The 25179-nt window shown below is 42.2% G+C and overlaps 2 protein-coding genes across 7 annotated transcripts; one reads left to right on the forward strand and one right to left on the reverse strand.

Annotated features, from left to right (window-relative positions):
- Positions 1-2171, forward strand: atp5mf (ATP synthase membrane subunit f). The gene is made up of 4 exons (XM_061749008.1): positions 1-82; positions 940-1047; positions 1137-1253; positions 2042-2171. Exons 1-4 carry the CDS (start codon positions 67-69, stop codon positions 2068-2070), a joined length of 270 nt encoding a protein of 89 aa, XP_061604992.1. The 5' UTR covers positions 1-66; the 3' UTR covers positions 2071-2171.
- A 55-nt stretch (positions 2172-2226) lies between these two features.
- On the reverse strand, positions 2227-25130 carry cpsf4 (cleavage and polyadenylation specific factor 4). 6 transcript variants are annotated; one of them, XM_061749003.1, is made up of 20 exons: positions 24974-25130; positions 19087-19211; positions 18552-18697; positions 18333-18448; positions 18059-18219; positions 16331-16412; positions 15882-16094; positions 15696-15812; positions 15486-15608; positions 14299-14415; positions 13421-13531; positions 12944-13065; positions 7739-7871; positions 7572-7622; positions 7249-7401; positions 7059-7154; positions 3377-3470; positions 3183-3255; positions 2917-3078; positions 2227-2762 (listed from the first exon to the last, which is right to left on the reverse strand). In XM_061749003.1, the coding sequence occupies exons 1-20, from the start codon at positions 25026-25028 to the stop codon at positions 2694-2696; spliced, it is 2319 nt and encodes a 772-aa protein (XP_061604987.1). In that variant the 5' UTR covers positions 25029-25130; the 3' UTR covers positions 2227-2693. The 6 variants fall into 6 exon arrangements, 5 of the variants coding, with proteins under 5 accessions (XP_061604987.1, XP_061604989.1, XP_061604991.1 ...); XM_061749005.1 differs by lacking the exons at positions 18059-18219; positions 18333-18448; positions 18552-18697; positions 19087-19211; positions 24974-25130 and adding an exon at positions 16565-18046; XR_009784765.1 differs by lacking the exons at positions 2227-2762; positions 2917-3078; positions 3183-3255; ... (1 more) ...; positions 7059-7154; positions 7249-7401 and having other exon boundaries at positions 7570-7622; positions 12928-13065.
- Positions 25131-25179: the final 49 nt, after the last annotated feature.

Genomic DNA, 25179 nt, shown 5'->3' on the forward strand with positions numbered 1-25179 from the left:
ATTAGCTCCCATAATACACTTCGACCTGTTCCCATCATTCTCAGCAGCCAAACTCCACCAGTCAAGATGGCGGACAGACCAGGTATGTAGCGTGTCCTCTGCTCAAATATTCACAATCGGGTCAGTTTTGTGGGCTGTATTGATGAGACAACGCGACATTTGTGCACATTTGACGTGTTTTATCAAGTCAACTTACCGTGAACGAGTCTTTTTTTTTTTTTTATGTGTATGTTAGCCCAAAGGCCGCAGTGGAGTCACGTCAAGGACTTTGCGTGTCATTGCTAATTATGTTAAAAAATATATATACATTTTTTTTGTACCTATTAAAACAAAAACAGTCTGATATACGATTTGGCTCAAAATATTTCTGTTATCTGGCCAATCAATTTATTTAATCAATGCATTGCTGTCTTGGCTAACTTGCAAAGCCATGTCTTAAAGACTCCCGTTTACTCGTAGTTTAAATCGTATAAAAAACAGTGACAGTATTGTACAGTCTTATAAAGGTATTTTTATTTGAGCTACCATTTTACGTGGTATGTCAAACTCCAACTTTCCATTCGAAAATCTAAAAGTAACGTAAAAAAATAACATACATTTATATTCTTTTGCTGTTGTGCCATTTCATATCCCTCCATAATGGAATTTTTAATTCATCAAATTGGAAACGGCTCGTTAAACTGATTGGAAATAGTTTTTATAGATACATTATGTATGTCATAATGATAACATGTAGTTTGGAAAAAGGGGGTATAAACACAGCTATTTGTTTGTTTTGTTCAGACACTTGCTAGTTTTAGCAGCGTTCATTGTGATGTTGATTTGTCCTCAGTGTGTTAATGCAGGTTGAGCACGTTGCTTCCATATAACTGAAATGAGTGCACACCATGCTTCAGGTTGATTTGAACAGGTTTTATAATGGTCTCCTCATTCTAATAGTTCCCATAGCTGAGAAGCGTCTGATGGATGTGAAACTGGGTGAGTTGGGAAGCTGGTTCGGTGCACGAGACTTCACCCCTAACGGCGTCATCTCTGCTGTCCGCAGAGGTAAGGATACCTGCTTTGACTAAAAACCACAGTTCAATTGAACTTTTGGCGTCTCATTTTATTCCCTTTTGTCATTTCACCTCCTTTAGGCCATGACAGATACTACAACAAGTACATTAACGTGAAGAGGGGTGGCATTGGAGGTGTTGCTATGCTGCTCGTTGGTTATGTGGCTATCAGCTACTTGTGGGAATACGACCACATCAGTAAGAAAGACTCGGCTTTCTGTTTACCTTTTGCGATATTGCTTCCAACTTAGAAAAGTATAGACTAACACTATAGAACACAAAATATTAAATAAATTAAATTACAGCTATGAATCAACAAATTCTGTCTGCTTGATCAGTAAAATGGTTTAGAGGGGGGGCCTGTTTACAAGATTCAGTTCGGTATGGCAGCGACGTAACCCAAATTTGTACTCAAGTTGAAACATGTCTTAGTCCAGTGTTTCCAAACTACATTTGAACATTTTCACCCAACATTTACTGAATTGTTTGAATCGAAAACTTAATTTTATCTCAATTCACTCGTAAAGTCTAGGCCTCCTGTTTAGTTGAAGACAAAGCCGCTATTCTGTTGTATGGCAACAGATTTGATACACAGGTTAATTGTACCTTCTGCAATATAGTTTAAGAGCATTGAATTGTTATACCAGTCTCATATGTCGCTGGCATAGATGAACAAAGATACGTTTGCAGTATATAGTTTTGGGATTGAATCCATTCTTCGCAGTACATTAGTGGTTGGGAATGACTGTCGTCTACCTCTGGTAACACAGTCGTAATGTCAAAACTATAGTCAATATCTAAAACACACTGAACATGTCTGTCATGTGACATTCTTAAGCAGCTGTGCAAACAAGTTCATTGCATGCTCTTCATGATCTAGCCCCTGTACAGCATTTTACTGTCCACAGCAACCCAATTTAACTGGTTTGTAAACCCATTTTCGGGAAAGCCTGGTTTAATGTGAGCGTTGCTCTCTTTCCTTGTAGAACACGATCGCTGGAGGAAGTACCACTAACAAGCCCCATCAGACCTTCTGCGATGGACCGTTCAGCTCTTCCTATTCTTTGCTTTCTCAGCCCGTTGTTCAATGTGACCAATAAACAATATTAAGAGTAATTGTGGCTTTTGTTTTGTGCCCCCCCCCCCCAAAAAAAAAGAAAAATACATTGGATATTCTTGTTCAGGATTTCAAATACAACCCATTTTAGAATGGCACATTTATTTACACACTGAGAATGTGTCACACATCATCATTTATGAGGTTATGAAGACAGTACTTATCGGTGTAGCTACTGTTTCTTGTGAGGAGTGATTTCTGGGGTTTGACGCATTTATGAAATAACTGCAAATCTTTAGTACAAAAAGGCTAACATAAGCACAACTAATAGAACAAATAGACACTATTTTTGTCTGTGAGAATTCCAAGTAACCCACACGACAATGGCATCTTGCCATTTTTTCCCCCCACACTGTATAAAAGGCAAGAATACAAATTGATGTAAATCTCTTTGTGCCTGTGTATGAGTCGACTGACTAGAAAAAAAACAAATCACAGGTTGTTCTAGGGATTTCAGTTGGGAGGTCAACCTGTAAAGTGTCCACCATCTTCCCTGTTGTCTCATTACACCAACTTTAAGGTCACTGTCCAATCAAGAAGGCAAGATGGCCCTTATTACACTTGTTGGCGTAGTGGCCCTTTTCTCCGCACTGCGTACACAGAAAAAATGTGTTAACATGAGGAATTTGTTTTGCTATAAAAGCCAATGACCCCACCTCAATCTGGACTCATATTTTATAAAGTGCTCAAAATGGCTAATTTTGCGATACATAACCACAGTGAGAAGCACACGAGCTGAGTCACCTTGTAGCAGGTAACCTGGTCCAGTGGCCGAGGCCCTCTGATGGGAATGACATGATTCTGTTGAGTGACAGGCATGGAAGAGTTGTTGTGCGACCGCGGGCCCGGGCTGGCGTTGCTCAGGTGGATGGCTGAGAATGACGAGCGGCCCATGATAGGGCCCGTCTGCAGTAGTCAAAGCAAGGACAAATGATTCTTTGTCAGAGTACTAAGGCCGACACAAACGTGATGACCATCATAGGGTGTGTGTGTTAGAGCATGAGTCTCACCTTTATCTGATTTTGGTTTTGTAGTGGCAGAGGAGGCTGCTCAGGAGCTCCCATTGGCAATTCAAAACGAGGACTAACAAGAACAAAACAACCCCCCAAAAAACTGAAATTTCAGGATAAACAGAGGTGCAAAACTGCTTTTGTTTTGCATGAAATTGAGATATTTTAATATTGAATGCAAAATAGATACCTACTGCATAAATTTGCAAGACTTTCCTTCTGGACAGAAACCCACCAGGTAGTTCACACAAATCACCCTTCTTGTGTGTCTGTGTCTGCAGTCAGGACCTGAAACAGGAAGATGCACGAGATTACGCTTTTGGTCTGCACATCCAATCATTTTCTAGGGTCTAGGCATGACACCAACTTGTGACTCGACAATTGATATTGGGTATGATGAGGCTACAATGACATAAATATTGAATGGTCAGAGAGACCCACAATAAACCCCCGCTATATTGCGTTTCAAGCTTCGTGGTCCCGCTATTTTGCAATTTTTCATTATTGCCCAATACCCCCCCCCTTTTTTTTGTTAAAAACCAGTTACGGAAATTGACAGTACAGGTAGTCTCTCCGGGATGCAAACAAATGTTCTTTTTGTACTGTATGCGTTATTCATTTTGATATTTTCACAATTTTTTTTTATCAGTTGCTCTTGTTCTCTCAATATATTTGGTGTTTAAATGTGTGTATTGTTTTAAGTGTGTTTGAAGACCCTAAAACAATTTCAAGTAAAACAAAAAAATTATAAAACATAAAATATTTATCTATCGCAGATTTTCACTTATTGTGGGGGAGTCTGGAACGTAACCCCCACGGTGGAGGGGGGTTTACTGTATCTCCAAGTGACGGGGTGAACTGAGATGGACTGTGCGCCATCTCACAATGATAAATGACAAAATGCTCAATGACCTTTGACTTGCATAGCATTTTTCTACCTAACGTACTCAAAAGAGCTTTAGCACTGTCTCCTCATTCACTAACAGACTAACTGGTGGTTCAGCATCTTGCTCAGAGACAGTTTGACATGATCATAGGGGCTCAGGATCAAACCCACACCCCTCAGTTTGGGAGACAACCATTCACCAACCCAAAGCCATGCTGATGTGCAATGGTGTCAAGTCCTGGCATTGCGGCATTCCTTTAAGCTGTGATACCGATGGTGGCAGTCGTCACACACTATAATCGGTATAAAAAAAAATAACTCTGGTAAAAGTATAAGTACTGATTCAACTCCTTAAGTTAAGAACTACAGACCCAAAATGAAGTTAAGTTAAGAACTACAGACCCAAATGAATTTGTGTACAAAAGTGCATATATATATTATATACACCGGTATACATGTCAATATACATACAATTAGGCTTTATACGATCAGGATTTTTGGGGCCAATCACAGAGTTTAAAAAAAACGACCACCGATCCGATCACAAGATGGAGCCATGTGTCCATTTACATGATTTGTTCATTTCTTGTATGTACGTGTGTAATGTATACTGAGTACTGTATCTATCCATCCAGCCAACCATTTTGTGTACTGCTTATCCTCACTAGAGCCGCGGGCGTGCTGGAGCCCATCCCAACTCAAAATGATTCTCTAGCATATTAGACATAAGTTAAAACATAAATGACCTCTAGGGGGGCATTCAAGGATTGGCCACTGACATAGGTTTAGGTCAGATCAACATTACAGAAATAATGGGCCCTAACTTACCGTAATTAAATTACTTTATTGCAATAAGATTACTTTAATAAATACTGTTCATGACATGCTTAATCTAACTTTCTCACTGTCCCGGCTATATGGACGGGTGTTGTCCAGAGTTTGCGTCCGTTTGGCTCCCCCCCCCCCCCCCCCCACCCACGCTGGGTTGCTTGAACGCGGCATGTTCCTCCTTGTGTACATTCTTCAGGTCCCTGATCAAATTTGTGTTGAGGCATTTAGATGACGTTCCCCACAACGTACTTCAGTTGTGCACAGACTGCAAATAACTTACAGCGGGTACGTAAAGTATTCATCCATCCATTTTCTGAGCTGCTTCTCCTCACTAGGGTCGCGGGCGTGCTGGAGCCTATCCCAGCTATCATCGGGCAGGCGGCGGGGTACACCCTGAACTGGTTGCCAGCCAATTGCAGGGCATTCAGACCCCCTTAAATGTTTCACTTTTTTATATTGCAGCCGTTTGCTAAAATCATTTTAGTTAAATTTTCCCCACATTAATGTACACACAACACCCCATATTGATAGACAAAAACGGAATTGTTGAAATTTTTGCAGATTTATTAAAAAAGAAAAACTGAACTATCACACAGCCATAAGTATTCAGACCCTTTGCTCAGTATTTAGTAGAAGCACCCTTTTTAGCTAATACAGCCATGAGTCTTTTTGGTAATGACGCAATAAGTTTTTCACACCTGGATTTGGGGATCATCTGCCATTCCCCCTTGCAGATCCTCTCCAGTTCTGTCAGGTTGGATGGTGAACGTTGGTGGGCAGGCATTTTCTGGTCTTTCCAGAGATGCTCAATTGGGTTTAAGTCAGGGCTCTGGCTGGGCCATTCAAAAACAGTTACGGAGTTGTTCTGAAGCCACTCCTTCGGTATTTTAGCTGTGTGCTTTGTGTCATTGTCTTTTTTTAAAGTGAACCTTTGGCCCAGTCTGAGGTTCTGAGCACTCTGGAGAAGGGTTTCGTCCAGGATATCCATGTACTTGGCCGCATTCATCTTTTTTTCTCCCTGTCCCTGCAGCTTAAAAACACACCCACAGCATGATGCTGCCACCACCATGCTTCACTGTTGGGACTGTATTTGACAGGTGATGAGCAGTGCCTGGTTCCTTAGGAACCTTAAGTGCAGCAGAAATCTTTCTGTAACCATGGCCAAATCTGTGCCTTGCCACAATTCTGTCTCTGAGCTCTTCAGGCAGTTCCTTTGACATCATGATTCTCATTTGCTCTGACATGCACTGTGAGCTGTAAGGTCTTATATAGACAGGTGTGTGGCTATCCTAATCAAGTATAATCAAACACAGCTGGACTCCAATGAAGGTGTAGAACCATTTTAAGGATGATCAGAAGAAATGGCCAGCACCAGTTAAATATGTGTCACAGCAAAGGGTCTGAATACTTATGGCTGTGTGATATTTCAGTTTTTCTTTTTTAATAAATCAGCAAAAATTTCAACAATTACGTTTTTTTCTGTCAATACGGGGTGCTGTGTGTACATTAATGAGGGAAAAATTAACTTAAATGATTTTAACAAATGGCTGTAATATAAAAAAAGAGTGAAACATTTAAGGAGGTCTGAAAAATTTCCGTACCCACTGTACGCGTTTGTCTGAGACACTGCAAAATAGTCCCAACCGATGACATGTTTTTTAACCGACAAGATTGAAAAAAACTTTATTGGCCGTCAGATAGTTACAGTACTTTTGGATTCATACGCAACAGCGACGCAGAGTTAAATGTCTTGTGCGGAGCCGACCGATGACGTCATTGATCATATCGGCTAATTATGACATGAAAGCAGATCGGCATAAAATGCTAATTATCGACCGATACCAATCAGATCGGTGTATAAAGTCTGTATACAATAGCTGTTTTGATAATATAGGATAAAAATTAAATGCACACAATATAGTTTCTCTTTTGGCGGAACTTGCAAAGGTCATTTTTAAAGCTTATGTGATAGACTGTGGCACTTTCATTGGCTGTACATCCGTGCTGTTGCGACACCACTCACTTGCGATTCGATATTTGGAATCACAGCCAAACAAGTTGTAGACGGCCGGCAACTCATGAAAATTAGTTGCAGAACCTAAATGACTGAATTGTTCAGTGGCATCGCTCGGTGTGTGTGGGCTGGCTTAAGAGCGTACCATGTTTGCAGAATCCTCGGTCATACCAGGGACAGTCCTTGATCTTGGACTCAGGATCGATGTGCAGGAATGGACATTCCTTGTTGCTACACTCACCTAAGGGAGGTGACACACACAAAGTATATTTATTTTAAAAAAAAACAATCACAGGGCTCTTCTGTGAAACAATGCCCAGGTCATGTGAACACACCAAACTTGGAGTAGAAATAGCATTCAGGCATCTTCGTCATGTCATACTCGTGGAGGAACTCGCACTGATCTCCTTTTTTGCAAAGTCCTCTGAGCCAGTGCTTGCACACGACCGTCTTCTCTCCACTGATGTGACGGAAAGGACACATCCCACCTAGCGATGCAGAGTAAAAAAAAAAAAATGTTTTAAATGATAATAATAATGATGATAAATTAATTCTTACACAGGCAACTAGTGTATTCTGCCCACGGGGCGCAAATAGAGCGCTGTTACATTATTTGTGGTCGCTGTTGACTGCATGAAGCATCTTGCTTTGTTTTTACCTTTCATGCACGCAGCTCTCATGAAGAACTCACATACAGCAGACCCGGATTCTAAGAGGGTGGTTGGGGGGCAAAGCATTGAGGAAAACACAAGCATCAGCCTTCAGTGGTCTGGATAGCACTTGTGCTGTTGTCACATAGCGAGCAGTTAGCATGCGAGCACTTACTGTCCATTCCGGGGAACGGCAGAGGCTGAGCCCCCAGCTGTTGCTCCACGGCAATCTCCAGGTCGAACTTGATGTGGTCCGCGCTAGCCAGTAAATCCTGCATGCTTGAATGCGATGAGTTCGTCGATTCCCGCTATGAAACAAAACGCCTCTGTTAGCTGCGTACTGTCGCGCTAATTAGCCGGTCATTTCTTCCCCCCCCGCCCCCTCCAGCCGCCAACCAAACGCCAGGTTAGCACTTAAGACGCTGGGTAAATTCCCCAAGGAAACCGTAAAACACTGCTGTATTTTATATACTGGAACACTTCAATCCGGGATTGGTTTAAAAGAGTGTTTTTGTCACGATACAGTTTCCAGCCTACCCAGAGGCGCGCAGATTGACCTTTGACCAAATAAACGTCACTTCCGTTTCCTGTGAGTGGCTTTTCCGCTGCCTTTTTTGGATTGGCAACCAGCTTCCAAGAGCATTACCGCCACCTACCGGACTGGAGAGCATTTTAATAGAAAGGTAGGGAGCTAAACTCCATCCATCCCAGATTATTTCATGATTATTGCAGAAGGATAATTTGGCAGGGTTATAAATGAGAAAATTCGAGTACATTAAACAAAGCATGTTCAAAATTTATTAAATGCCCCATTTTGCCTAAAGGTAAACAAACACATTTCAAAGTTATTAACAAGAGCTGTCCTGTGGCAGATTTTCTGAAGAAAACATTTACATTTATGGTGGAACATTGTTTCTTGTTTCTTGATGGTGACAAAACACTGGATCTTCCATCCATCCATCCATCCATCCATCCATCCATCCATTTTCTTTACTGCTTCTCTTCACTAGGGTCGCGGGCTGCTGGAGCCTTTCCCAGCTATCTTCGGACGGGAGGCAGGGTACACCCTGAACCGGGCGCCAGCCAATCGCAGGGCACATAGAAACAAACAACCATTCGCACTCACATTCACATCTACGGGAAATTTAGAGTCTTCAATCAACCTACCACGTATGTTAGAATCTTGGATCTGGTCTTTCACATGGGATTTGCATGTTCACCCTTTGCTTGTGTCGGTTTTCTGTGGGTACTCTGCCTTCGTCCCACATTCGAAAAACATGCATGGTAGGACGACTGACGAATCTTAATTGTGAATTTGAGTGTGAATGCTTGCTTGTATGTGCCCTACGGTGTACCCCACCTCTTGCCCAAAGTCAGCTTTGGTATGTAGTTCAGCGTTTATAGCGCCACATGGCAATTATTTTCTCAAAGCGCTTTCATGTGGAGAATGTTTAGGCACACACTCCTTATGGATCTGTAAGTATACATGTATGTGAGATTGCTCATGCACGTTTAAATTAGGTAGGCGCTACCGATCAATGCAAACTAGAACGAGCAGACATTCCAACAGCTTCTTCCCTCTTGCAATCAACGTCTTAAACACCTAACCTACAATTCCAATGCAACATGCTGGTAATTTTTTTGTCTTGAGTTTGTTGTCACATTTCTGTGGGACAATTATATATTACTCGTGCACTCACTGTAGTAGTCTCGCCACGCTGCACTATTTGCATATCTGTTGTTGACCAATACTGGCCACTCATGCCAGAGTAGCATCTGCTCCATTTGAACACTGACTGAGGAGTATCTGCAACATTTGGACAATCAACATTGTACCAGATTATCGCGCTACTAGTCACTTTAAACTGCATACACTCCTTGAAGTCTCGGCGCCCTTTGCACAATGGTCATTGCACCGGACTATTGCAATATTAGTCATTCGAACTGCTCTAAGTGCTTGAGGAATCTGCATCTTTTTGCACAATTGTCGAAAAAAAGACAAATGTACCGGCATTACCAGATAACTAGCAACCCTTTATTGCTCAGTGACTGTTTTTTGTCAATGTCTTTATGTCTCAAAAGTGTTCTCTGCCAATTGACTGTCTGTTGTCGTACTACAGCGGCACCAATTACCGGAGACAAAAATCCTACCCCAATTTAGAGGCTCTTGTAAGTTTTACATTAAATTCAACACCAGCGGCTTCAGGTTAGAATCAGTTCATACATAAGCAAAATTATTCTTGCAAATGTAAAACTCTGTTATTCCATTGGCAACAACGCTTTATCGGTCATACAATTGTGATTTCTGACGACTATATGGTGCTTAATCATGAAAAGGAGTCTCTTCAGTGAGTCAAAGATACAATACAGTAGATTTGGAGATTTCAATGAATATTTAGCGTAAATTCAAATGCAAGATCCAGCTGCAGTGAAGAAAAGCACACACAAAAATTTAAAGCCTGCTCGAAGTGCCGTACGATATAAAAACTTGATCTGCTTTTTCCTTGACAATGGCCAAAAAGTTGAGCTCCTTGATTGTACGAGCGATGCGGGCCAAAGCGACTGGAGTGGACCATCGAAAAAAAATAACAGCTGGCAACTCTTCGCCTCACACAAGCAATTAAGTACCTCTCGTCTACGGACATGCTGCAACGGAAGAACTGAGACCCTGTATCGGATTTTGAGGCCTCACATACAATATACTGTGCTCTATTAATATTATTTTTATTGAACCACAAAAACATGGCATGGTTTTCATGGAAGAAGCGGATGAGCACAAAGAAGAGGAAATGTGCAGAATAAAGAAAGAGTGTGGATATTTTGAGAGGCTGTTGGGCATGATCAACACCCCATTCACTGACTGCACAGCTAAAGACCTTAGCGCTTTGCTTTCTAGTAGGGCTACAATAAATCAAATTTTTATCGTGACTGTGATTTTGGCTGCCACGATTAAATAAGCCTGATCGTCGTCGATGACCCTGAATGAGGAGTGAATGTGCCCAATGTGCGAAATACTGAATGTACAGTGTGAGTAATAAAAATGTTCTGAGTGTGTGAAGTAAGAGGCTAGGCTCCTGAGAAAAGGGGGGCAGCCCCTCCACACCCCACAGCTAAATCAAATCCAGTTTGCATGTTCTCCCTGTGCCGGTTACTCTGGTTTCCTCCCACATCCCAAAAACATGCATACTAGGTTAATTGAGGACTCTAATTTGCCCATAGGTGTGAAAGTGACTGCGATTGGTTGTTTGCTTATATGTGCCCTGCAATTGGCTGGCGACCAGTTCAGGGTGTACCCCGCCGTTCGCCCAAAGATAGCTGGGATAGGCTCCAGCACACCCACGACCCTGGTGAGGAGAAGCGGCTCAGAAAATGGATGGATGGATGATTTGAAGAGTTGAGTAGGTATGGTTTCAGTGCATTTAGCAAACACACCAACACCATTTCAGGGCAGAGACCAATGCTTGATTTTGCATGATTCTGAAGCCTCATTTTATATAATTGGCGATTTTTTTAAATCCAAATTTGGCACGGTTGTTTACAAGACTGTGGTGTGGAAATATTAGAAGACTCATATTTCATCCATTCAATCCAGTGTTGTTTATTTGGGGCCAAGTAATCACATTACATTTGTATAATCCCAGAATGAAAATCCTACCTAATTTGAGGGAGACTCATTTAAGGCCCTCTTGTAAGTTTGACATCCACCACCAGCTGCTCCAGGCTGGAGTTAAATTAATACACAGAAGCAGTCTTTTCCCAAAATGGTAACAATTTTATTTGTATATAAGATGTACATAAAATACAGAATTCATGTGTACTTGTATTCTGAATATATGATGACCTGGGAGGAAGACTGCAGTTCCCCCAGGTTTTCCAGATAACCCTAAAGCCAGATGTGGTACTGTTGTCTGAAGAGGCAAAGACAATCTTTCACATCAAACCTACTGTCCCAGGGCTGTTAACAGGCCTTTGAAGGGAAGAAGCCAAGTACGAGGACCTGCTAAGTGATTGCAGGGAGAAAGGATGGCAGGTATGGCTATTCTCAGTCGAATTTGGCTGGTGAGGATTCGCTATTCAATCAATGTGGACAATGCTCACGGCCCTTGAGATGAGAGGAATGGAGTGAAAGGCACCAGCTCGTAAGATGAGGAAGGCAGCGGAAATAGTCTCTTGCTGGTTATGGAGCGAGCAGGATAGAGGAGTTAAGATGTTCCACTGCTGACTCACCATCCGGAGGGTGTGAGGGTTCAGGGTCAAAACACCCAGTGAATAATGACATGATGCCTCATGGCATCAACCCCTCCTGGCCAAAGCTGCATTCACCAAAGTCAATGAAGGGTGAACAATCGTTTAGATCTACAGTGGAACTTCGATTTAATGGACCCTGATTTAACAGAGGCGGCACGGTGGCCGACTGGTTAGAGCGTCAGCCTCACAGTTCTGAGGACCCGGGTTCAATCCCCGGCCCCGCCTGTGTGGAGTTTGCATGTTCTCCCCGTGCCTGCGTGGGTTTTCTCCGGGCACTCCGGATTCCTCCCTCATCCCAAAAACATGCATTAATTGGAGACTCTAAATTGCCCGTAGGTGTGAATGTGAGTGCGGATGGTTGTTTGTTTGTATGTGCCCTGCGATTGGCTGGCAACCAGTTCAGGGTGTACCCCGCCTCCTGCCCGATGACATCTGGGATAGGCTCCAGCACGCCCGCGACCATCGTGAGGAGAAGCGGCTCAGAAAATGGATGGATGGATGGATGGATGATTTAACAGACTGCAGATTTAACGGACAGAAAATAGTGTCCGGTTGGAACTCAAAATAACTCAAAATCACCCCTCACATGCACCAGTAAGGTAAGTTTGGATAAACTTTTTTTTTTTCTACACCTATTTACAATAATTTTGTACTGTACTAGGTTATTTTATATAGGCCACGAAAAAAGTGGTTCAATTTAAAGGACAATCTGCTTTAACGACCCCTCCCCCCAATAGTCCGTTAAATCGAGGTTCCACTGTACTCTAATTATAATCATGCTTAATAATGAAAAGGATAGATTGATACATGGCACTACAGTTTTCACAAATGACTGTAAGGCAACTTCTAAGTGATAGATTTGATACAGTAATTCAATGAAAATTAAAGCTTAAATGCGGATGAAACATTGAAAGCTGTAGTGGACCACAACGCAATAAAGATATTGAAGGTGTGACTGTTAAGTGTCTTCACAGTCTAACCATTTCTATTATACACACAACTTCACCCCTCCAAAATTGCATGCACTATTTTCCATAATTATCAACCCCAAAACAGCCATCAGTGTCTGAGTCATCATCATCTACAGTTCAGTGAGACCAGGCATAGGAAAATTACCGGCGAAAGCCTCCACCTCTGTCCTGAGCTCAGTTACACGCTGCTGGAACTTCTCGTCCTGGGCCAACGCCTGGATGAATTCCTTCAGAGTGGCCTTCGGATCCAAACTTCTCTCCACCTCCAGGGTAAGCCCAATGCCTAGAGGGTAGGAAAGAAAAGATTGAAATCCGGATCCAGACACACTCGTGAACTGTACAAACTAGGGGTCACCAACCTGGTGCCAACTGGCACCAGGTTTCCTTCAAGAACCACATTAGTCATTCATGGCCTAAATAAATAAATAAATGTTTTCTCTTTTGCACATATACTCTGTATGTATATATATACATACAATACACACACACACACACACATATATATATATGTATGACTACATTAAACAAAGCATATTCAAATATATATACACACACAGAGTATACATGCTATAGGCTCTTCATGTAAGGGAATTCAAAATGACCATCTTGTGATAGGCTGTTTGTTGTGAAAATAATACCTCTATGAATGAAGTCTGCCACCTTCCTGAAGTCATCTTCCTGCAAGCCTCTGGATGTGAGTGCCGGAGAGCCGAGTCTGAGTCCACTGGGGCTCATTACAGTTGTTTCCCCTGCACAACAAGGTAGAGTTAGATCCCGAAGAAAAGGGACAATGACCATGTTTTTTTTTTTTTTTTCTTTCCGGCACGGTGGACGACTGGTTAGAGCGTCTGCCTCACAGTTCTGAGGACCGGGGTTCAATCCACAGCCCCGCCTGTGTGGAGTTTGCATGTTCTCTCTGTGCCTACGTGGGATTTCTCCGGGCACTGCAGTTTCCTCCCACATCCCCAAAACATGCATAGTAGATTAATTGAAGACTCTAAAATTGCCCGCAGGTGTGAATGTGAGTGTGAATGGTTGTTTGTTTATATGTACCCTGCGATTGGCTGGCAACCAGTTCAGGGTGTACCCCGCCTCCTGCCCGATGATAGCTGGGATAGGCTCCAGCACTCCCGCGACCATTGTGTGGAGAACCGGCTCAAAAAATGGATGGATGGATGGATGATGGTTGATTAAATCATATTTTTACACCCAGCCCAAGGATTTTGAATAAAACTCAAGATGTGAAGAACAGAACTATTGTCTGCTTTTCGATTTTTATTGTAGAAATAAGATGCAATTTTCTGTTTATGCATCTTGATTATTTTAAATCAGCTGTCGTGATGTGTGACAGAAAAGTCATACAAGTCTGTAGTTTTCCAAATATTGTATTTCTGGCCCAAACTGCTGGTGTGATCATAGTTATCTATCGAAGCAAGTTTGTTAGAAGAATTGCACACTCAGTACACTAGCATTAAAACAAAGCAGCATGCATCAACACTTATGTAATTAACAATACCTGGACAGGCGTGCTTATTACAAGAAATATCACAGGCTTCCAGAACTTTCTCGGCTCGTACTGCATCTGTTCCTTTGCTGCGCAGGTCCAACAGGATAAGATGATTGTCAGAACCACCTTAACATGAAGACGGAGTAGCAGAACGCAGAACGTGACAGTTAAATCATAAAGATGACCAGTGGTGGGAAGTCACGAAGTACAAATACTTCGATTTGTACTTAATTACATTTACTTATATATTTTTCTGATGATTTTTTTAATTTTTACTCCCTACACTTGAAAACAGACATCTGTACTTTCTCCTCCTTACTTTGTAATAGGTTTGGGATTTTTTTCAACCACCGCTGATGGCGACACAATGTATAAAAAAGACGTAAAGGAAGAGATGTAAAGTCAACCATAGTAAGATCTTCATTGATTGAGATCTTGTGGTCAAAATAGTGAGAGCAGTACCATGGAGGAACGTGAACCGGGAAGCATTAACACCCACAGCAACAGATTCAAAGGCAAAAGATATTCCCCATTCTCGGTCTTAGTTAAGAGACTTCTTTGATGTTGTCGGCTCCAAGAATGTTTTGTGCGAATGGGTTTTGTCTTGTGCCTGCCTACAAACCACCAACTTCTGGTGTTCAAACACTCACTGTCTTTTCTCAAAAAACATACTGTATATATACACAAGGGTACTTTTTTCAGTTATTATCATTGACTAATTTAGCATTTTTGGTATTCAGTTCACAACATGTTATTTTGATATCATAAAAGTTGTGTCAACACTACACAGCTATTAAAGAACGTGACACATAACATGATTTTTTCTTCTTCTCAGAACGAGGACTATATACAGTAAGTTAATAAAAGAGGGAAACTATTTTGTGCGCAGGGGAGTGTTTTTGTTGTGCCAAGTTATCAAAATGTGTATTGTATAATTGAGAGTAGAAATGTATTCTTACGTTTTACTTGAGTACATTAAAGAATATGTAAGTTTTTACAGTTACTTAAGTACAGGAGTTAAGTGCTTCTACTTTTACCAGACTAGTATCTGTACTTCTGCTTAAATACAAAAAGTACAAAGGTAAGTACTTTTGCCACCTCTGCAGATGATCAAAAATACAGAAGATAGTTCATTTAAATGCTTCATTGACAACACAATAGACGTGAAGAACTTCTTAATGTCCAATGCCAATTACCAGTAACAATCTTGTAGCCGTATTCAATGAGGGCAGTGGAAAGAGCTTGACAATTGACAAGAACCTGCATCTGGTAAGCTTTAAACTCTGGTGTCATGGCTTGTCTGAGAGCCACAGCAACACCTGGGGACATACAACCATTACATGTGAGTACAGGTAGAATGCAGTCAAATGAGTAGCTATTGACATAAGTCTAATGACATGAATAACCTGCGATGGCATGGTTGTGTGGGCCGCCCTGCAGCCCTGGAAAGACGGCTTGATTGATTAAAGACTCGAGATTGTACATTGTAGTCTCCTTCCCCTTGGCGTCAACACTGCGCACACCTGCAGAATAGAAGCCAAGATTGAACAGAATGCTTGATAACTGCGAAGGCTTGATGACGAAGAGTTGACCTTTCCTGAAGAATATCAGTCCGGCTCTGCAGCCGCGCAGTGTCTTGTGTGTCGTTGTGGAAACAATGTCACAGTAGTCAAAGGGTGAAGGCACGACTCCGGCAGCCACCAGTCCACTGATGTGCGCCATGTCTCCCATCAGATACGCGCCATTCTCTCTAGCGATCTGCCTCATGCGGGCATAGTCAATGTTACGGGAATAGCAGCTCGTTCCTGTGAAAGAAAGGAAAGGAAATACTTCTGAATTTTCATTTGTGTTCAAATGCAAAAGGTTTCCCTAAAGAATCCCAGTTAATTCCACAGGTATGGGTATGCGTATGGGTATGGGTAAAATATTACAGACTTAAATTAAATGTGATCTTTCAATTTCCTTCTGATATTAACTTAAAAACACAAAAATGTTAAAGCAAACAAGTGAGGACAATATATGTGAATGCATGATAGATGACCTGCAATGATGAGTTTGGGGTGGAAAAGCTGTGCATTTTCTTGAAGTCTGTCATAATCGATGTAACCAGTTTTAGGATTCACCTGAAACCAGAACACTTTTTCTCAACACCTACACACCACCAATGACAGTTTCATCTGATGTGTACAGAGAAATAATAATAATATTAGACTGAACTGACCAACACGCACTTGAGGAAAATGTATACTAAGAGAATGCTAATAGGTTAACCTGCCTTTCTTCCGGGGAAGGCAAGGGCAGTACCTCTGTATTGGCAGAGTGGGTTGGTCGTGCCCTATTTTAAGAAGGAGGACCGGTGTGTATGTTCCAAATCCAGGGGGATCACACTCCTCTGGCTACCTAGGAAAGCCTATTCCTGAGTACTGGAGAGGAGAGTCTGTTAGTCTAGCCATAGATCTGGGAGGTGGAATTTGATTATTGTTCCAGTTGTGAAACTCTGTACAAGCTCTACATCTTTTGTAAGGTCCTTGAGAGTGTATGGTACTTTGCCCAATCAGTGCACAAGTGTTTTATGAAATTGTAAAAGGCATTAGACGGTGTTCCAAATTGGATTCCACCAAGGGTGTGCTTTGTCACTGGGTGTATTCATTTTATTTTATGAAATACCTAGATGCAGCCAAGGCATATAGAGGCTGTCCAGTTTGATGCCCTGAAGATATTTGTGAAAGATATGGTCCTAATGGCCCATCATCGAGGCTTTAGCGTTTGTTGGGACAGCTCATAGCTGAGTGTATCAGCTGGTTGTCAGGCCTCGAAATCTGAGGCCATGTTTGTCAGTCAGAAAAAAATTATTGCGCCCTCAAAGCCAGGAGTGAAGTCCTGCCTCGGTTGGAGGAATTCAAGAATTCCGAGGTGTTGTTCCTGAATAAGGGAAGTTGGGAGCGTAAGGTACGTGCCTGCAATGATGTGGTCGATATATTGTATCCATATTGCATTCATATTTATTGGACTTTCGTGGTGAAGGGAGAGATTAACGGTTGACTGACTGGTCACCTCAGGTCACAAACTGTGCATAGTGACTGAAAGAACAAAGTTCTGGCTGAAGTTGTTATCCTCCGCTGGGTGTCTAGGCTCACATTACGAGATATGATGAGAAGAGGAACTCTTGGATGGCTGAGGCTTTAAAAGGCGCGGCCTGGTTGGGTGAGGCGTGATGTCGGTGAGCCTGCGTGTTAGTGTCTGGTCGTGAGCTGTGGCCAACAGAAGCTCCTGCGTCGTGAGTGTTCTCATTGAGTATATATGTTCTACTGTTCTCCTGGGGTTCAATAAAGGACTGAAAACTGTATCTGCAACTGTGGCTCTCCTTTCCCACATTTACGGGCTTTACAATTAAGTATACTGTAAAACCCCATTAAAAAAATTATTGCTTAAAACATCCTGGATAAAGCGAGGCGAACGATGAACCACAATATGATGGGGAAACACTGTAGCCAGGTGAGGTTACTCTGTCATCTCCTGTGTATGCCTGGAGGGGACCTTGGGACAGACGCAGAACATGCTGCCCTGCAGCGTGTCCGAGGTCTCAACGCTTGTCTGACCTGGGAAAGCCTCCCTTTCTGCTGACCTGGATAATCAATGAGGTGTTTTTGTTGGGTAATTCTCCCCAAAAAGTACTGGAGTACTCAATATATAATATAATATAGAATATAATATTCTTACTTATTTAACTAATTATTGAGGTGCATGTGAACCAATGTTTGTGATCAACCTTGTACGGCATGGACTCAAAGAATATGGATGTTGCAGAGAATTTTTTCTTTTCCGTCATGAAACCATGTGTCAGGTGACCTCCATCGGGAAGGTCCAAGCCCATGATTCTACCATAGGGACCCACAATAGCAGTGTAGACAGCAAAGTTGGCAGGTGAACCTTAATGGAGAAGCATTGACATCCATGAATTGACATTTCACAAGGCGAGATGAAGAATGAGGTGAAAGAAAACATCTTTAATTCAATTTGACAAGTTAAATGACATTAGTTACCTGAATATGATCGCACATTCACGCCCCATTTTTGAGAGTCCAGACAATAGGCCGCCAGTGCTCGCTTTTGACAGAGACTCTCCAGCTCGTCAACATGCTCGGATCCACCAAAGTGCCTGACATTCAGAGTATCAGAGGTTTCATTTCACTACACCTGATCTGATCCCATCTTTGGCCATAATTTCATCAACCACTTTAGAATTTTTTTTTTATTTTTACCTATGGCCAGGATTTCCCTTGGAGTACTTGTTGTTGAGGCAAGATCCCAGAGCTTCTAGAACAGCTTTACTGATGAAGTTCTCTGAAGCAATCAGCTCCAGCCCATATGTCTGCCTTTGCTTCTCCTTTTTTATGATGGAGAACACCTGAAACACAAATGTGACAAAACTCAGATTATAAAGGAGACAAAATAACAACCTGGTACACAAACAAATACCACAGTATAGATTAGAACAGGTTATTCTTGCTGCATTTGCAAAAATTGAGCTAATGGTACTTGATTCGGGTTAAATCCAATGGGTTAACCCATCAATGAGGTGCAGTAGGCGGCAGCCATTTTGCGCCAAAGGACCAAACCCAAATTTTATGTCATTATCTTGGTCGATGAAGCTACAGCAACTGGATATGTATTTGGTTTAGGAAATTGGATCAGACAAAACAAACAAAACCCATGCAAGAATAGGGAAAAGGCAAATCTCAGACCCCGTCACCGTTCCACCGAAATCGACACTACTACACAATTTAGTTTACTGACCTCAGAGTCGTTGATGGCCAGAGGCTCTAACATCATCTTGTGGTGCGAGTCCCAAGTCTTCTTGGTGCCATATTGGGCGTTTGTTAAAACGATGGTTGTTGTTGTTGTTCTTAAACAGTGATGAACTGAATAGGATAATCAAATAAAACACTTTGATGGAAAATTATGTACCTTACATCCATCCATCCATTTTCTGAGCCGCTTCTCCTCACTAGGGTCGCGGGCGTGCTGGAGCCCATCCCAGCTATCATCGGGCAGGAGGCGGGGTACACCCCGAACTGGTTGCCAGCCAATCGCAGGGCACATACAAACAAACAACATTCGCACTGACATTCACACCTACGGGCAATTTAGAGTCCCCAATTAATGCATGTTTTTGGGATGTGGGAGGAAACCGGAGTGCCCGGAGAAAACCCACGCAGGCACGGGGAGAACATGCAAACTCCACACAGGCGGGACCAGGGATTGAACCCCGCTCCTCAGAACTGTGAGGCTGACGCTCTAACCAGTCGGCCACCGTGCCGCCATGTACCTTACATGTAAAGTGATTTTTAAAACTGAGGAGCTAATTGCAAATGTAATGACTTTTACTTAGCTCAGTTTAAGTTGGTTGCTAGTTGAAACAAATGATTAACTGCAGTATTTCTAAGAAATCTTCACATTCGAGGGCTTAGTCCCATCCAAGTGGTGGCATTTTTTGTCCGACTGTGAATAATAAACCACTGAGAGGGACGATAATCAATGAATAGTGAAAGATATGCTATTAAATATACTGAAAGGGGATTTATTTTTTAAATAAATTACCTTACCTACCGACCAACACCCTGAAACAGAGAAATAGTTGAACACTTTGTCCTGCCCTCACTCTCACTAAACACTTCATCAGTCTTTAAGAGTTGTTCCTATCCTTTTGAACATGATTGTTGTCAAGGATCCTATTATAGAGTATCTATCTATCTATCTGTTGTTCTCAACATGTTTAGAACAGGACATTTCTAGACATGTCTTTAGTGGAGTTGAGGCGATTATATTTACGGTGGCTTCTAAGAAGATATGTTTATTGACATAAGCGGACCCCTCTCTGATGTTGTGAGAAAAAAGAACTTCACCCAGGAATATTATTATTTTTTCTGACATGAATCTTCAGGGGGGGGAAGAGGGACTTGTTCTAAACATGTTGAGAACAATTCTGAACATGTTGACTGAAAAATGTCTGGACAAGTTGAAACACAGTGATATCCTTTGTGATTTCCGGTCACACCGTCTCCACTTCCGGTAACAACAACCGATGACGTCACATTTGCTAATGTCACTTCTGATTTCCGGTTTGGATCCCCGGCAACAAAACACCTTCCGGTCCACCTCCGGAAACGTCACTTCCGCAGCCCACTTCCAGCACAACATGATGACGTCATGTCCGATCTACATCCGGTACAATGAGAGTTCTACATAATTCGATAATGAGATAGCTGAGGGCTTTAAGGTCAAATGATACAGACAATGACACCATATTGACACTAAGAAATGAACCGAAAACAATACATAAATATAACATCAGTGTTTGGCCACAATGACATCATCATACTTTATTTTGAAATAAGTATTTAGTTCAACACGTTTTTAAATATTTTTTTTTTTACCCTGTCTGGTCTGGACTCAGTGGCCAGGCAAAATACACACACAACCCGAGATAGAGTTACAAAAATTCCAGCCTTATTTCCAAAAGAAGTTCATAAAAATGTGACCAAATCACCCTGATCGAGAGGCTCTATCAAATGAAGGGGTGGGGGTGGGCGGGTGACCAGGCAAAGACAGCCACACTGCCTCTCTTAAAACATTCAGGTGAGTAAAACAACCACTTTTAAAAGCACCACACACTTGAGGCAGAGTAATCATTGCACAGAAAAATTACTTTATTTTTGACTTAATTTGACAATCTAATGGCAGTTGTTCACCTTCCCAGATCTTACAGAAGAGATGCTAGAGCAGTTCCACAGTGATGTCAATGTCTGCCTTTAAAACTTCTGGAGGAATGTTATATGGGCCCGCTGCCCTGCCATGTTTTAGCTTCAGCACAGCTCTCCTGATCTCCTCTCTGCTCGGTCCAATCCGTCTGATAGGAAGATCTCTTTGTGCAGGTTGGAAAGCCAGGAGGGCTCTGGTGGGCGGAGGCTTTCTTTTCTTATGGTTTTGCTATCTTTGTCCCACTGGTCTTTCTGGCCTGCTATACAGTGTTCCCTTGCTATATTGCGGTTCACCTATTATGGATTCAGTGGATTGGAGATTTTTTTCATATTAATTTTCTTGTGCTGCAGTTTTGCACTGATGCTTTCTTCTCATTCGTTACATGTATCTTTTGTAGCACATCCGCTGATATCCATTCCCATTGTCAATATTTTTTTTTTTTGTATCTGAAAACTTCTTGACATGTTGTGATGAGATTCGACTGGTTTTTAATGATGATCTACTAATTCCTGCAGGACTTCACATCTGTTGGAAAGTTGCACCTAAACCGTTTTTCATTCTTGTTCCCTCCCTTAGCAGAATGACACTGGATTTTCTCCTGGTTCCTGTAAACTCTGTCTGTCCTTTTTAATTTTTCTGTTTAGCAGACAGAAAATGGTGGTCTGAAGTCACATCTGCTCCTTGCTTAACTCTGACATTCTGAAATATTCTTCTGAACTTCTTATTTTTGCAAATCTAGTCTGTTTTTTGTTTCTTTGTGTGTGGTATTGTCCGGTGAAATCCATATTGAATGAAGATGCTGCCTGCAACGACGAGTTTGTCTAAAGCTCAGATGTCCACAAATTTCTCTCCTTCTTTGTTCATTTTTCAGAATCCCTGTGTTCCCATGACTCTCTAATAACCCACATTGTCTTTGCCTACCTTTGCGTTAAGTATCCTTTGGGGATGGTTTTGTCTTTCTCTAGGTACTTGTCCATCATATTCTAAAGCTGTCTTAAAACTCAACTTTTGCTTCTTCTTCGCTCTTGCTTGTCAGCGCTTAATAAACTGTTCATCATTTTACATCTGCCTCCGCCTGCTCTTGGGTCCAGCTACTCCCCACACGTGACAACATTCTTTCATTGTTTTCTAAAGCCTGACTACTTACTAAGAGTGCAGATTAGCTGAAGCTAGACATCTTATGTGCATCAGATTTCCCCCATTTTTAAAGGCAATGTACAGTGGGTATGGAAAGTATTCAGACCCCCTTAAATGTTTTCACTTTTTTATATTGCAGCCCATCCATCCATCCATCCATTTTCTGAGCCGCTTCTCCTCACTAGGGTCGCGGGCGTGCTGGAGCCTATCCCAGCTGTCATCGGGCAGGAGGCGGGGTACACCCTGAACTGGTTGCCAGCCAATCGCAGGGCACATAGGAACAAACAACCATTCACACTCACAGTCATGCCTACAGGCAATTTAGAGTCTCCAATTCATGCATGTTTTTGGGATGTGGGAGGAAACCGGAGTGCCCGGAGAAAACCCACGCAGGCACGGGGAGAACATGCAAACTCCACACAGGCGGGGACGGGGATTGAACCCCACACCTCAGAACTGTGAGGCTGACGCTCTAACCAGTCGGCCACCGTGCCGCCTATATTGCAGCCATTTACTAAAATCATTTCAGTCAATTTTTTTTCTACATTAAGGAACACACAGCACCCCATACTGACAAACAAATAATAATATTAGTATTCAGACCCTTTGGTCAGTATTTAGTAGAAGCACCCTTTTGAGCCAATACAGCCATGAGTCTTTTTGGGAATAATGCGACAAGTTTTTCACACCTGGATTTGGGGATCAGCTCTCATTCCTCCTTGAAGATCCTCTCCAGTTCTTTCAAGTTGGATGGTGAACACTGGTGGGCAGCCATTTTCAGGTCTTTCCAGAGATGCTCAATTGGGTTTAAGTCAGGGCTCTGTCTGGGCCAATCAAAAAAAGTAATTGTGTTGTTCTGAAGCCACTCCTTCTGTATTTTAGCTGTGTCCTTAGCGTCATTGTCTTTTTTGAAGGTGAACCTTCGGCCCAGTCTGAGGTTCTGAGCACTCTGGAGAAGGTTTTTGTCCAGGATATCCCTGTACCTGGCCGCATTCATTTTTTTTCGATTGCAACCAGTCTCCCTGTCCCTGCAGCTGAAAAACACACTCATAGCATGATGCTGCCACCACCATGCTTCACTGTTCGGACTGTATTGGACAGGTGATGAGCAGTGCCTGGTTTTCTCCACACATACCACTTAGAATTAAGGCCAAAAAGTTCTATCTTGGTCTCATCAGACCAGAGAATCTTATTTCTCACCATCTTGGAGTCCATCAGGTATTTTTTAGCAAACTCCATGCGGGCTTTCATGTGTCTTCCACTGAGGAGAGGCTTCCGTCGGGCCGCTCTGCCATGAAGCCCCGACTGGTGGAGGGGTGCAGTGATGGTTGACTTTCTAGAACTTTCTCCCGACTGCATCTCTGGAGCTCAGCCACAGTGATCTTTGGGTTCTTCTTTACCTCTCTCACCAAGGCTCTTCTCCATGTTTTTATCTCCCAAGCTCTAGGAAGGGTTCTGATCGTCCCAAATGTCTTCCATTTCAGGATTATGGAGGCCACTGTGCTCTGAGGAACCTTAACTGCAGCAGAAATCTTTTTGTAACCTTGGCCAGATCTGTGCCTTGCCACAATTCTGTCCCTGAGCTCTTCAGGCAGTTCCTTTGACCTCATGATTCTCATTTGTTCTGACATGCACTGTGAGCTGTAAGGTCTTATATAGACAGGTGTGTGGCTTTCCTAATCAAGTCCAATCTGTATAATCAAACACAGCTGGACTCCAATGAAGGTGTAGAACCATCTTAAGGACGATCAGAAGACATGGCCAGCACCCGAGTTAAATATATGAGTGTCACAGCAAAGGGTCTGAATACTTCTGGCTGTGTGATATTTCAGTTTTTCTTTTTTAATAAATCAGCAAAAATTTTAACAATTATGTTTTTTTCCTGTCAATATGGCGTGCTGTGTGTACATTAATGAGGGGAAAATAAACTTAAATGATTCTAACAAATGCCTGCAATATAACAAAGAGTGAAAAATTTAAGGGGGTCTGAAAACGTTCCGTACCCACTGTATCTTCCCTGTTAAATAAATTCATTTAAAATAAAAAAAAAGTAACACTCACTCGGGCAGTTTTATCAGGCATTTTTTGTTCAAAATTATGAGCCTCTTGGCCCTGCTCTATGTCCCCCTCAGTCTCCCAAGCACCCTGCCCCGCCGCCTCTCCCTCTCTTTCTTCTTCTTTTTCTTCTCGCTCTCAACACAATCAGCCAGATGGTAGTGTCGAATTAAATTCAAAGTCCTCATTGTTACTGGTCTTTATGGAGCAGAAATATGTAATGTGATATTTTCCTCTCTCATTTTGAATTATAAAAAAATAAAAATTCCGCCACCCAATCTATAACCTGTTTTATTAGGCTACTGTTACTGCTTTGCTTGGGTTAGCTTGCTAGAACCGCGTTGAATACGCATCTCTGACAAAACCTTTAACCCGAAACAAGTCCCTTAGGAAAAGTCTCCTCGAACCGCGACTGGACCAACTGTTTTTGACGTTATTTCGTTTCTCCATTTGCCCTTTTCTTTATTTCTGTCATTGTCTCGTTACCGGCCACACCCAACCCGGGTGGCACCAGGGGGTGCTAAAGCCATAAAAATGTTATGCTTTTAATGCGGAATGCTATAATTGGTAGTGTACGTATGACACTGTACCGAGATATTTATCCCCACACACCAACACTGATTCACTTCGACAACTCCGCGAACAGAAACTCAACCCAAATACAGCTAAATATTCTCGCGTTGGACTAGCAAATATATAATTAAAGACATCGTTTGGTTTGACAACTCACCCCAAAATGTTGTTTTGGTCCGAGTAGAGCTGTATTTAATCATTTTCAAGAACATTTTCAAAGGTGTGGTTTGGCCCGTTGCATAAACAATCCGCAGAACGACTCCCTCACTTTTAATTTGACTACACTGTGGAGGAACTTGAACAGCGGTATTTCGTAACTTCCACTTACATACTTGCGGTTATTGACATCGATGATAAATCTCT

This window comes from Phyllopteryx taeniolatus, chromosome 16, assembly GCF_024500385.1.
Source record: "Phyllopteryx taeniolatus isolate TA_2022b chromosome 16, UOR_Ptae_1.2, whole genome shotgun sequence".
Lineage (NCBI taxonomy): Eukaryota > Metazoa > Chordata > Actinopteri > Syngnathiformes > Syngnathidae > Phyllopteryx > Phyllopteryx taeniolatus.

What these genes read in the sequence shown, in the direction of transcription:
- atp5mf (XM_061749008.1), top strand. An exon ending in CATCTCTGCTGTCCGCAGAG is followed by an intron (nt 1,048 to 1,136) that starts GTAAGGATACCT and finishes CACCTCCTTTAG; the next exon opens with GCCATGACAGATACTACAAC. An exon ending in GTGGGAATACGACCACATCA is followed by an intron (nt 1,254 to 2,041) that starts GTAAGAAAGACT and finishes CTTTCCTTGTAG; the next exon opens with AACACGATCGCTGGAGGAAG.
- cpsf4 (XM_061749003.1), bottom strand. Translation starts at nt 25,028, where the DNA reads ATGTTCTTGAAAATGATTAAATACAGCTCTACTCGGACCAAAACAACA. An exon ending in GAATGTGCGATCATATTCAG is followed by an intron (nt 18,220 to 18,332) that starts GTAACTAATGTC and finishes TTCTCCATTAAG; the next exon opens with GTTCACCTGCCAACTTTGCT. An exon ending in TTGAGTCCATGCCGTACAAG is followed by an intron (nt 16,413 to 18,058) that starts GTTGATCACAAA and finishes TTCTGGTTTCAG; the next exon opens with GTGAATCCTAAAACTGGTTA.